This window comes from Branchiostoma floridae, chromosome 15 (genome assembly GCF_000003815.2).
Source record: "Branchiostoma floridae strain S238N-H82 chromosome 15, Bfl_VNyyK, whole genome shotgun sequence".
Taxonomy (NCBI): domain Eukaryota; kingdom Metazoa; phylum Chordata; class Leptocardii; order Amphioxiformes; family Branchiostomatidae; genus Branchiostoma; species Branchiostoma floridae.
In genome coordinates, this window is record NC_049993.1 from 18,605,830 (window position 1) to 18,619,639 (window position 13,810).

Sequence of the window (13,810 nt, forward strand, 5' to 3'; positions counted from 1 at the left end):
AAAGTCAAGTAAATGCGTCACATGACCAAGCTCCACCTTTGCTCCGCCCCCTTTGAAAATATTTGCCGATCATGGCAGTCTTATGATTTTGTCTTCGCTACCCAAGCATTTTCTCTAAACCTATTGTTTCTAGCTTAAGACATCGTGTGCAGGTATGTCCATAGCTTTCTTGAGACTCTGTTACAACCGTCGATCGGCCACAAAACTGTCAGAATTCGGTAAAATCTGTTGTTATTTTTCATCGTTTGGTGGGAACTCTGAAAACCTTTCCCGCGTTTTCCGGCCCCGTGACCCAGCTTTGACCCTGACGTCATCATACGTCATCGGACACACCCCCTCTCCTTCCCCCGACACCGGATTTGCCACATTTTCCAACATGGCTGCGAACAAAAACGGTTGCATCGACGGAGACAACGACGGGTTTCTCCCGGCCTTCCCTCACTTCGGGACCGACGCAATCCACGCTGGACAGGACCCTGAACAGTGGAACTCTAAAGCCGTTATCCCGCCAATTTCCTTGGCAACGACCTTCAAGCAAAAAGCTCCGGGACAGCACTCGGTAAGTCGCCGGTAACGTTAGTAGCAGACGACATTTTTGTTGTGTAAGAATTTTTGTGGGAAGAAAGAGTGACTTTGCAAAATCGTATGAATTATGTTACACTAGGTTGTGGTCCTAAACTGTTCTCTTTCGATTAGATTCAATAAAAACTGGATCCCTGAAATAAGATAGATGGAAAACCGTACTACGATTGATCTGTGTGTGAAATGAAAAATTATGTGTGTAACCGGCCTTATGGTGAAAGGCACATGGTGGCCTTTGGTGATTATGTTACATCTGTCGACCTGTATTAAAGTCACACCTAAGTACTAGTAAAGGCTTCGTATCGAAGTTGTGCCCAAAATAATCGAAAAAAAGAGGTACCAACCATATACAAAGACAGGAACACATGAAAAGGAAGAAGAACAACAATTGAAACACCTCCAATTTCCTGAAGGAAAAAGAAAACTTGTACTAAATTCTAGTCGTCACGATGGGTGTTTTCTTATTCTATCAGCATCCCCATATTGTTGTAACGGTACATTAGGATTGCTGAAACAGTCTGAGCAAAATTGGCTTAGGAGTTGTTTGTGGTCCTGTCAGACATCTGTGTTTTGAGTTTTAGCTGGCCCGATGAGGTTAACCTCCTTGGCTTACCATAATTACTAGTATGTGTACCCCTTGGCCATGTGACCCTTGCATGACTGATCAGGCCCTTTTGTTGTCTGTCTCTCACACTGGAGTTTGTCCATATGGCTTCTTGCTCATTTTGTGAGCCTTTCAAAACAGCCCTGAAATCTTTGGTTCTGCTCCAAAACTGTGTGGGAACCAATATTGGAGTATAGGTTACCTACACCTCCTTGACGTGTATTTTTAAAGGACTTTTCATTACAGGGATTATATTTTTTCACATGATAATTTTCCATCCTCTCCTTATGATTTGGATCATATTTGGTAAAGCAGTACGGTGCAACATTACATATGCACTTTTAGTCACAAATCTAGAGAAAGGGGACCGGTATACTCTGCTTTTCTGTCCCATCATCATCAGACATAAAATTTTCAAAGAAAGGAGATCAGTTATGCATTTGGGTCCTCCATCAAGTACTTATGGCATCATTGATTTAACGCCTCAAGGCACCCACTACAATCTATTGAAATGCAAGGCTGTGTTTCCCCCTTGGCCTCTCTTGGTTAACTTAAATCACTGTCATTGTTCTAGATTAGATTAGACACATTCTACATTGTTCTTCACTTTATGTCCACCCCTGTCATGTTACCTGCAATTAGCCCTCAGGGAAGTAAACTTTTTTTCTTATTGTTGTCCTGCCCTCCAACACACCCCTAACACACCTACTGTGCAAAGGTGATGAAAACAATCTCCTTATCTAATTATGCACAGCTACTTCCTACCACCATCTGTTAGACTTCACACTTGTAATTCATTTCACAAAGGAAACTGCATGGGGGGTAATGCATTTTCTCAGCACTCATTAGGAAAATTCATAAATGCCCCCAATTTATTGACCCACGCAAACACTCTTACGTACAAATGTACTTGTTATCAATTTTTATTAGAGGTCCAATCACAAATTACTTGAAATGAAGGCAGCAGATCATTCCATACTTTTACGGAAAAATGCAGTGCAGACCTTAGTACTACATTGTATAAATGCATTTAAGTTTTCGGGGATTTACTTTCACGGCAGTGGGAAAATGGAGTGTTTGCGGTGGTTTTAAATTCGCGGTAGCGCCATAGACTGTAGTCACATACTATCATGGTAAAAATGTTCGCAGTGGTTTTTAAGTTTGCGGTGAAGTGGCCACTGCAAAAACCGCAAACATAAAACTACCGCGAACATTTCTGCATTTACTGTATTTGGTAGTAGACCTCCATATGCTAGCAGGCTTTCTGCTTGACGTCATCTGAGAAGGGAAACAGATTAAAGCTTTCCCCAATAGGATGTTTGCGCCCCTTATCTCGATAGCCGCTTTATCGATACCACCGTAACCGTGGCGACCTATTTGCTCTGTGGTGGAGTGTTTGGCCCGCCTCTTGATATCAGGTCATGTGACTTGACATGAAGTAATGGGCTATTTGATCTCCAAGCAGATGTATGGAGAGCTGACGAGTGACAAAAGTCAAAACCATGCAAATCACTTGTAAAAAGACAAATAAGAAAAGAGACAAAGACAAATAAAAAAAGAGACAGGGCCACTTGTTTCCTGAAAAGCAGTTTTAATAGTTTAAGTCCTTCCTTCACCAATTGGTGCATAGGGCTGCATCCATCTCCACTTCTGTAGCCCTTGGACCACACAACATTGTGCAATAACCACAGCAGGGGTCTAGTCCACCGGTCATGGCAAGTGTTTAACTACCATACTCTTTCCCAATAGCTGAATGCTAAAGCAGAGAAAGCAGCATGTACCATTTTTCAAGTCCTCAGTATGACACGGCTGGGGATCAAATTCACAACCTACAGACTGCAAGGGGAATACTCTAACCACTTGGCCATTGCACCAGAAGTAGCAAATATCTTTAAGTCAAATCTCATCTTCATGTGTTTCTCACTTCTGCAGGGTTTTGAGTATTCCCGGGCAGGAAACCCCACACGGAACTGTCTGGAAGAATGCTTCGCAGCCTTGGAAAATGGCAAGCATGGTGAGTAAGGCACAACATGCTTTTTGCTTTTGTTACCTTCAAATTTCCAAGTTGCGAAAATTCTTATCTTATTACTAGGGATAGCCGCTTTTTGTTGTTGGACTGATCCAGAAAAAAAATTGGACTTAGAAAAAATCAGTGAACTGGATTTTAGACCAAGTTGAAAATGACCACTGATAATGTTGGTATAGGGTTTACACGTTTTGGCGCTTGCCAGTTCCTGAAAATAACAAGAGCATTTCTACCAGGTGTCTACTAATATTTCCAGGTTTCAGGTTCTAAAGTAATCAATTGTTGTTGGCAAAACTGCTTCAAGTCCCTGGAAACTAAAGATCAGATGTTTTTAACTTCTTGTGATTGTTGTCCTCTGTTTGAGATAAACTGTTTTTTCTCTCCTCAGGCCACATGTTGTAAGCTTGATGATTTTTTCTTTGTTTCTTGCAGTTGTCATATTTTGTTATTTCTGTTTCCTCAGGCCTGACCTTTTCCTCCGGCCTGGCTGCTACTGACACCATCACCAAACTGCTGCAGGCGGGAGACCACATCGTCAGCATGGATGATGTCTATGGAGGTGAGATTATTACTAGTACCTTCTGTGTGTGTGTGTGTGTGTGTGTGTTTTTGTGTGAAGGCGGGAGATCACATCGTCAGCATGGACGACGTCTACGGAGGTAAGGTTGGACTTGAATTAAGACCCTCTTTTTTTTACAACTCTCCATCAATATTTTGATGACTGTCTGTCACCTTCCTACCCTGGGTGCCAGACAGGATCAGATCAGACAGCTAGAGACTCGGAGTTTATTTGGGGGCCCAAGGCAGTCAGCCCGCCGATCTCATATTAGTGCTCCAGGGAGTTTAAGCCCAAAGGAGGAAGCGAAACCTTCAGTTTATGTCCCCAGAGTGCTAATATGAGATTGGCGGGCTGACTGCGTTGTAGTCTTCGTAACCCGAACTCCGTTGTCCCGGCGCTGATTGGCCCCTTCCCACAGCAATGTATTACGGGCCGTAAGAAGCTTGATTAATTCAGGCTAAATCAGACTAAACTTGCTTGCTGCCCAATCCCGGCTGGCACTCAGGGTATTACCTGTCTCAATCTGGGCAATTCTGACTCTGAGTATTTCATATTGCACTGCAGCTATAGGTGTTGCTACTTATACTCCTTTACCTAACGACTGCATTTGAACATCCCATAAAACCAGCAGACTATATGGTTTTTAGTTGATATTTCAAATTAGCATTATTTTTAAATCCATCCTAGTACCAACAAATAAAATTGGTGTAGCCTTAGGATGAAAAGTAGTTTGTCTTCTTAGCTGTGGTGTCTGTTTTTCTCCCAGGAACCAACCGGTATTTCCGTAACGTGGCCAGCAGGAACGGGATCGAGACCAGTTTTGTGGACTGCACCGACGCAGCAAACGTAGCCGCGGCTCTCAAGCCTAACACCAAGGTAAGGCAATAGATAAATGTAGTGGAACAAGAAAGCTTCTAAAAAAAGCTGGCCGGTGCGTATTTTGGAAAAAGCCTGGATGTTAAACAAAATCACACTAAAAAGTGTTTTTAAACATCGAATTACTGAATTGGTCTGTCTTCTATTAAAAAAACAGTACATGAGATTTGTCTAACAAAGAAAAAAAAAATGTAGCAAGTGGGGTTCGAACCCAAGATCCACGGCTGCAGAAGCAAAATGCTATATTAAGTTAAGGGCCTCAGACCGCTCAGCCACGCTGACTCAATTACGCAATCAGGCGTATAAAAGGGCTATAAGAAGGGTTTGGTTAAATTGACCGATCCATGCATCCATCCATGCATACAAACGAATGCTTGAACCAACCGCTTCTGTCGATACAAAGCTGGTGCTACGCACCGGCAAAAATCCATCAAGCCAACTCACTCCACAGCCATAGGCTGTAATCCAGTCTCTTTTGTTCTCAATGTCTACCGCACATGTCAAGCATTCTTCCACCTGTTTTTTATCACAAGATTATAAGGGCAAGCAAATCATTCCAGAATGCAGATTTGTCTGTTTGCCCATTTGTTTAAAAGTCACTGTGGAGCAAATCTTAAAGAGCAGTTACAAATGTAAAAAAACACAACTTTGATAATAACCCTCGATCTATGTTATGTTTTGTTTATTACCTTTCCATGTACTTTCTTCCTTCTGAGGTAGTCCAAAGATGCTCTTTTGTCTAGAAAGTGGAAAGAATAACAGCAGAAGAGACAATCTTAGTCTCATATTTACCAGTTTCAACTTTCTCTTAAAAGAAAGCCATCAGTTAAGTTTTTCTGTGTGTTTTACTAGATGGTGTGGATCGAGACACCGACCAACCCGACCCTGCGAGTGGTGGACATCCAGGCCGTTGCTGATGTCATCAAGGGGAGAGACATCTTCCTGGTGTCTGACAACACCTTCATGTCTGCTTACTTCCAGGTAAGGAGGCTTGGTCACTGAATAATATAATGGCCTCATTCGGTCTGTATAGACCATGGTAAAATCCTAATGATGTCAGCCCTACAGTGTAGGCTGTTGCTGAACAGTCCTATACGAGAATGACTGTCACAGTCTCTGCCACATAGGGCACATCTGTAGGCTGACTCAGGATTATTGCAGGGTTCTTTTTGCAGGATCCGCCTTTCTTCTACCATGCACATCAGTCTGGTTTCTCCAAAATTTAAGCTGCCTGGATGGACAGTGAATAATGGTCACTAAATAAAGTGACTCTTTTTTTTGACAACCCTTGCTTTATTTCCAGCAATGTTTTGGTGACCGTCTGTCACCTTTCTGAAGGTAATTCTGACTGGTTCACTGCCCTGAGGAAGGTAACAAATGGAAACTTTGTTGGATAAAGCAAGGGTCTCAAATGCAAAGATACTTGAATTGCTCTCATCACAGAAAGCCTATTGGTAAGAACTTCTCTTAAAGACCCGAAATCTGGACCAGGGCTCAGAACCATAAAACACTGTCTCCTATCAGGATGTCAGTTATGAAACAACCAGAGGGGCGAGTAAGAACAGAAAGAAACAAACATGTCAACACCGGGGATCGAACCCGGGTCAGCGGATTACAAATCATGACCGCTATCGCTGTCGCCACAAAAGCACTAGTGCCCTTGGGCAAGGACGATAGGCAGTACTTGAACACCACTGTTACACTTGCTAAATTGACTACTCACTTCCTCCCAACATCATAGATAGATTAGGCCAAGTGGGAAATCTCTACCCGTCTGGTCACAAGAACAACGGCTTGGTATTACAGCAGACGACAGGAAGACATTTGCATATTAACTGATAGCCTGATTTAATCTTGCTTATAGCAGCCCGCCCAACATCCGCCGGCCTCCTAGAAGGCCTCCGCGGGGAGGGGCCAGTTACAGCCCTGGGCAGTGGAGTTTGCGTTATGCACAGATTATCTGACATCAAGATTTCAAAAGTCCTGTCCACAAATTTTTCAAGAAATCATTGTCAGACACAGAAAAAAGACCCGGATTGTTGCTGCAAGCATAAAACCCAATGCAGTACAGTTCAGGTGTTCACAGTTTGGTTTCACACAAGAGCTCGGGCGTAATGTTGTATCTAGGCCTTCAGTTTCACATCCTTGTTTGAACTGCCTTTCAGTAAAGACCAGCCCCTGTCAAGTTTGAACTACTTATATTTTGCAACGTGTAACTGTCTTCCCCACAACTCAACTAGCTTTGATACCTAGTAATATGGCTCATGGTGATATTTATAGTTGGTAGTCCAAAAGAGACCAGTGTAGACTGGGACTTTGTAGGACTGTACAAGTTGTATCTGGGTCAAAATGTCTGAGACACACTTCCAGGCAGACCTTGGTCAGCTATGCTTTATAATCTTTGTAAGCTGACTTGTGAAGCTATGCCGATTTATGTGTAGCCATACTTCAATTCCTTATCTGTTCAAGACTACTGGCGTACAATGTATGTGCATTTCAAAACTGTTTTGAAGAGTGAATCCAAAACTTGCCATTATATTATAATCTGTATTAGCCTGCCTCCACTGATGTGAACACCATGGTGGTTGGGACCAGACTGAGGGCTGGTAGTTTACGTTAGCCGAATTTATTGGGTGATTTTATAGTGCATTGCCTACTTCAATCTCTAGTTTTTCTACTTTTCTGCTTTTTTCCAATTTGAGACTAGAAGTGAAACCTATAACCTATATCTTTTAGCATACATGTAGAAGAACCACCTTTTCTGACTTGGATTTGTATTTAATACCATAACCTTCCTTCTTGCAAGTAGCCCTCATTCAAGAACTCACCCTACCTTTTCTTTGTTGTTCAACAGCGCCCCCTAGACCATGGAGCTGATATTGCATTTCACTCCGTCACCAAGTACATGAACGGTTTGTGACACTTTTTATATTACATTGATCTAAAAAAAACTACCATAGGATTTACACTGTTCAGTACATATTGAAGTAAAATGGCTTTATATTTTCTATAAGTTGTCTATCCATAACACTGCACCACTACATGGCAGGGATTTCTTCCGGTACTGTAGATTAGCTATATATGGGTCGTGTGTTGTGGGAATGAGCCCCCCCTTAGTAATCTCCAAGCAGATCCTACGGTAGCATAAGATAGTATCAAAAGCTGGCAGAGGAGTGAAGCCAGCTTAGGAGTGTGTTTGGCTACATGACAAATGTACACCTCTTGACTGACAACACTCCTTGGCCAGTTAGGCTTTATCTATCTTATGCCATTGTAGGATATGCTTGGAGATTACCCCCTTAGCACTGTGAATAGACCTGAAATGTGGGAAGGGGACATCCTGTTCAATGCCTTAAAGACAAGCACCGCTTAATCCTCTTAATATGGAATAAAGCTTGAGTAATTGTTATCTTGCATGCCAGCGATGCCTAACCTGCATTGATGTAACTGATGTAGTAAATCATATTGATTTGCCCAGGCCACAGTGATGTGGTGATGGGAGCTGTGGTGACCAAGAGGGACGACCTTCACGAGAGGCTGCGATTCCTGCAATATGGTAAGATAGAACCCCTATCCAAATATGGTCAAATAGAACCTCTTTCCAAATACGGTAACATAGAACCCCTTTCCGAATATGGTCAAATGGAATCACAGGTTGACCTTCACTAGAGGCTGTGATATCTGCAATATGGTGAGATTTTATGCATCCAAATACATTGTATGGTACTTTAGAAGCCCGTCCAAACATGGTCAAATGAAACCCTGTCTAAATATGGTAAAATACAGGTGGATGAAGACAGTTTGTATCTTCAGAAAAACAACCAGGAAAGGGAAAAATACTGTAAAATGTAGAACCTACAGTTGGAATGAAGACTTTTGATTTAAAGGTTCAGTTGAAAATTTGTGTTGGTGAGTCAGTTCTTTGTGCTGAATGACATGATCGCATTTCATTTGTTATCTGCCAAAAACAATGATTTTTCTTGCTGATAACCCAAACACAGTGAATCTAAATGCTCTGATAGTTGGTATGTGTTATGTTTTAATTAATACTTGTCATATTTCAGCTGTGGCACTAAGTGTCATCGCTGTTTTGACACTTTTTGAAGACAAAGACCTGTGACATGTTTTTTCATTCCTACATGTGTGAATGTTTGTCGTGTTTCAGCTGTGGGCGCGGTGCCGTCCCCGTTCGACTGTTTCCTGGTGAACCGAGGTCTGAAGACGCTGGCCGTGAGGATGAAGCAACACTACCAGAACGGGCTGGCAGTCGCCAAGTTCCTGGAGAACCATCCCTGTGTTATTAAGTGTTCTTACCCTGGTACGTAGGGCTGTGTGTTGGTACCAGGGTTGTAGCCAGCACCCGTCCTCCTGTCCTTTTACAGAATTTTGTAGCTGGGGATGGAAAAAAATTTGCCCATTCTGTCCTTTGTGAGCAAAATTTGCAGGAAATTGCAGGAAATAGCGTTTCAGAGGGTCTAGATTTTAAACTTTTCCCTAAGAACGCTGCGGCAAAGCCATTCAAAATTGAGGGGACGGAAAATGATTTCTGGCTGGCTACAACCCTGGTTCTACTAGCCTCCTTCACAGACTTCTATCTTCACAGGTGGGCTTTTATTTTACGAGGAGGAGTGGTTTGCAATTTTAACACGAGCTAAGGTTTCCTTCCATGTCTGCTTTATGTTGGCTAATAGGAAGGCCACTAGGAGTCTCCGCCTCCTGGCATTAGAGAACCTCAGCTCAGCTCATGTTGAGAATCACAAATCAACGTTTCCCCCAAAAAAAATACTTGTTTGTTGTAGACCTTGTTAGAATTGACCTGGACAACAAAATGGCTGTTGAATAGGTCTGCATTTCCACTCATCGTACCACGTGATGCAGAAACTACATTATATTATTAAAAGGATCTTTGTTTTTCATTATGCTCATCATATCTTGTCATTTCTTTGTTGTTGACCTTGTGAGGATTGACCTTGACAACAAAATGGCCGTTGTTCCCCCACAGGTCTGCCCTCCCACCCCTCCTAGGTGATGCAGAAGCTACATGTTATTGGGATCTTTGTTGTTCATCATAATCATCATATCTTTGTCATTTCTTTGCTATTGACCTTGTGAGTGTTGACCTTGACCATCGTTCCCCTTCAGGTCTGCCCTCCCACCCCTCCTACGAGGTGATGCAGAAGCAGTCCACCGGCTGCTCGGGGATGGTGACCTTCAGGATCAAGGGCGGCGTGGAGTCTGCCAGCAAGTTTCTCCAGTACCTCAAGGTTTGTGTTCTTACGGAATGTGGAAGGCTGAAGAAGGATGTGGTGACAACATATGACTATAAGCAGGGGCATTCCGGGGGGTTCATTTGAAACCCACCCATCCAAAAAACCCCACACTGTGTGGTACCAAAAAAGATTAATCCTCTCTTGACAGTCCTGTTATCAAAAGTCTCTTTTTGTTACTTCTGTCCTCTCAAATATTGTGGAAATACCATTTCAAAATGGTTGGATTTACAAAAACTTTCCAAGGGTTTGCCCACAGACCCTCCCACGTGCTTGTGCCTTCGGGTCTCACAAAAATCCACAAAAGAACTTTCCAAACAAAGTTCTGTTTATGGGAATCAGCACTCAAGTATTACAACCTTGTTTGGTACATGACAATCACAGCTCTAAGACAGAGAAATAAAGTAGATTTAGAGATTAAGATTTTTGTGTTTCCGAGTTCTTAATAATGGATCTGTAACTTGTTCTACAGATCTTCACCCTGGCAGAGAGCCTAGGAGGTATTGAAAGCCTGGCAGAGATTCCGTAAGTTGAAGACTTGTTTTGACTGACAAAAGTTTTTATTTTTCTCATTCGCTTTCATTGTCAAAGTTTACCTCAAGAGCAATACATTTCATTTAGTAATTTTGTGTACATGTATTATCATTTTGAGTTCTCCTTGTTGCCTTGTTGTCTTCAACTGATAAAAACAATTTGTTCTCATTTTTCTCTATTGAATGTTGTTGTCTACGGTAGCCTTAAGGAGAAATACATTTCAGCCTTTGATATTTTAATGTTTCCCCCATTTTTGCGGTGGTTTTATTTTCACGGTTTTCCATTTGGCAATTCACCTTGAACTTAAAGCTACCGCAAACATTTTTCCATGGCAGTAAGACACTACAGTGCATGGTGCTTCCGCAAACTGAAAACCACCACGAACAGTTCCTTTTCCCACTACCGCGAAATTAAATCCCTGCGAACTTAAATGCATTTACAGTATTTTTTATGTTTCCCCATCAGCGGCCTGATGACGCACTTGTCCGTCCCAAAGAAGGACCGTGACACGCTGGGTATCCATGACGACCTCGTCCGCCTGTCCTGTGGCATTGAGGAGACCTCTGACCTCATCGCTGACCTTGACCAGGGACTCAAGAAGGCTGTAAGTATTCAAACGCATCTTCCAGATCATTCTCTTTCGCAGATTTGAACCCTAGAGCTTGGTTCGTACTTAGCTTAACTTCCCTTCCATTTCCACTATTGTGGGCATTGCAGCTGTAAGTATTCCAACACGTATTCCAGATCATTCTCTTACGCAGATTTGAACCCTAGAGCTTGGTTCGTACTTAGCTTAACTTCCCTTCATTTGCACTATTCTAACAGCTGTCAGACAATCAGAGAAGACACCTTTGTGTTGTACAAAGAAAAAGCTTGTTCTAGATAAGGTTCAGATTCATCTCTGCTTAGAAGAATACTGTTCTTGACACAACCCATGGCTGATGTTTCGGTAGCAATTTTACATGGCTGATGTTTTAGTAGCATCTAAATTAAATGAGCATGTACATTTTGTACTTGTTGTTGCAGAAGGACTTTTAGTCTGCTCATTGAACAGTATAACAATGTGAGCTAGAGAAAAGCCTAAGTTGCATTACATGATATTCAAAATAGGAGAATAATCTTCTTATGAACAACCTAGCACGCAGGTGATGCTGATGCGACAGTGGGGAGAAACTTAGCTACCTCTGATAAGATCTGATTGCAGACACATTGTATTGTTCATGATCAACAACTGAGAAAAGTATGCAACAATTTCTAGTATACCCTTTGTATTCTCATGCAAAGTGTTGTCAAACAGTCTCTTTAATGCTTGTTTTTTTATTATTCTGCAGGTGCCAGAAGAATTGCGGAAATAAGAAACTGCTGCTACTGACAACCTACATACATGTACATGTACATGTGCATGTGCACGTGGAGTGGGGCATGGTGGGGCATTGGGAATACAAAACAGTCAAACCTGTCTTTGGTGACTACTCATGGAGAAAAAAAATGGTCACAGTAGACAAGTGGCAGAATTCTTTCGATTTTGTCGGTGGGAAAATAATCTAAAAGACCAACAAAAAGTCATGAGGTCACAATGGTCTGGTGTTCCTTGTGTAGAGGTGGTCTCTAGTACAGATTTGATTTTAACGTTACGGGTTGGAAACATAGAAATTAGTTTGGATGAGTTCCTTTTTGTGAATTTTCAAATTTGTGTGGTTGTTTTACCCCATTGAAAAATTAGATGACGACTTGCTACATTTAAGAAAGCTAATGGTGGCATAATGTAGAAAATATGTTGATTGATATTACTGGTCTGTACATCTCATGTCTGCAAAATGTTAAAAGGGTTTTTCTCATAGGAAAGCTGCAGAATAACATTAATGATGCACAATTTGTAACCTCTTTTACTGTCAGGGACTGGTGATCAAATTATAGACACAATGGTGGTACATTTACATAATGTACAAATATGTGCACTCTGGCAGTCTTTAGTAAAGTCTATACTCTATAGAGTACTTTTAATGCAACTGATGTGATGAAATGAAAGATCTTCAGCAAAATTATCCGTGATGCTGCCGACTTCTATGAAGTCCACATGTACAATGTACATGTAGCTGGATTGTAGCCGCCAGTTTGTTCATTTAGAGGTTAAAGTCACGTTAAGGTACAAAATATATCTTCGAAAACATCTTCCATGTGTATCTTCAAACTGTAACAATTTTAAATTTGATCATATTATTTTTACATATCACTCCAAAACACTACTATATAAAAACACTACATTGAGAGCTGCTGTACCAGTATTTTACTAAGAGTCGCCTATTTATTTTATTCTAAGTTTATTTTTCTCCTTTTCCTCCCAAATAAAGTTTATGTCTCACACCACCTTTGTTTTGCAATTGCTCCTTACTACTTTTTCTATATTGACAATGAAAACACGTCATTACATGGGTCTGCCTAGGCAGCTTTGGGCTGGTAGCGGCAGTGCCAACAAGAATGCGGACAAACATACAAGGAATTCATCATAACAATACAATATAATACAATAAAAATAACTATAGAATTTGTCATGCATCTGCAAATATCAGAGCAATGATCTATACCATATACATGTACTGTAAATGTATTTAAGTTTGCGGGGACTTGATTTCGCAGTAGCGGGAAAAGGACTTTTCGCTGTGGTTTTAAGTTCGCGGTAGCACCATGCACTGTCTCTTACTGCCACGGAAAAATGTTCACGGCGGTTTTAAGTTCGCGAACAGAAAACCACACGAAAATTTCTGCATTTACAGTAAGTATACAGTATACAGATGGCAATTAGGAAACATAGACCACTTAGACTTTGATTTAAGATAATTGGAATTGTTGCAATTGTAGCCTGTTTCCTTCCAAAAGAGGAAAGAAATCACAATCAGTTGACACCTGAACAATATGTGATGATCATTGTATTTGGACCTGGATTGCAAAATTGTCATAAATTGAGACGTCCCTATAGGTATGGGCCACTGCATCATTATTTATTACTTATTAGTGATCTGGTTTTGTCATTCTTTTCTTTTCTGAAAACAGGATCATATTCGTTGGTATTAACTAAATCATCTTTTTCATAACTTTCAATGAAGAGATCATAGACTCACAACATGTTGGAAATTACTATAATACCTACATGTACATAACTAACAAACTTCTGTTATGTCATAGTAGACATTAAATGTTTTAACTCTGACTCAATGAAACATGACACGTTTTTACAGTATGAATCCTTTATATAAACATGGTATAATATTAAACTGCTTGTGGAAATTGGTATTGGTACATGTACATTCAGTATACCGGTAGCAACCAAACATTTGAACAGTTCGGGAATTAAAGTTTTCAAC

General features: G+C 41.2%; 1 protein-coding gene across 2 annotated transcripts; it reads left to right on the plus strand.

The window, feature by feature from the left end:
* The first annotated feature begins 58 nt into the window (after window positions 1–58).
* Window positions 59–12,815, plus strand: LOC118431995 (cystathionine gamma-lyase-like). Of its 2 annotated transcripts, XM_035843459.1 has the most exons (13): window positions 59–559; window positions 3,119–3,200; window positions 3,676–3,743; window positions 3,844–3,871; window positions 4,538–4,647; window positions 5,500–5,628; window positions 7,502–7,559; window positions 8,126–8,203; window positions 8,813–8,965; window positions 9,790–9,911; window positions 10,387–10,439; window positions 10,914–11,052; window positions 11,780–12,815. In XM_035843459.1, the coding sequence occupies exons 1-13, from the start codon at window positions 155–157 to the stop codon at window positions 11,801–11,803; spliced, it is 1,449 nt and encodes a 482-aa protein (XP_035699352.1). In that variant the 5' UTR covers window positions 59–154; the 3' UTR covers window positions 11,804–12,815. The 2 variants fall into 2 exon arrangements, with proteins under 2 accessions (XP_035699352.1, XP_035699351.1); XM_035843458.1 differs by lacking the exon at window positions 3,844–3,871 and having other exon boundaries at window positions 61–559; window positions 3,676–3,771.
* Window positions 12,816–13,810: the final 995 nt, after the last annotated feature.

Coding starts and splice junctions, on each gene's coding strand:
- LOC118431995 (XM_035843459.1), top strand. CDS start 155: ATGTCCATAGCTTTCTTGAGACTCTGTTACAACCGTCGATCGGCCACA. Junction 3,872..4,537: donor CATGGACGACGTCTACGGAG/GTAAGGTTGGAC, acceptor TTTTTCTCCCAG/GAACCAACCGGTATTTCCGT. Junction 7,560..8,125: donor CGTCACCAAGTACATGAACG/GTTTGTGACACT, acceptor TGATTTGCCCAG/GCCACAGTGATGTGGTGATG.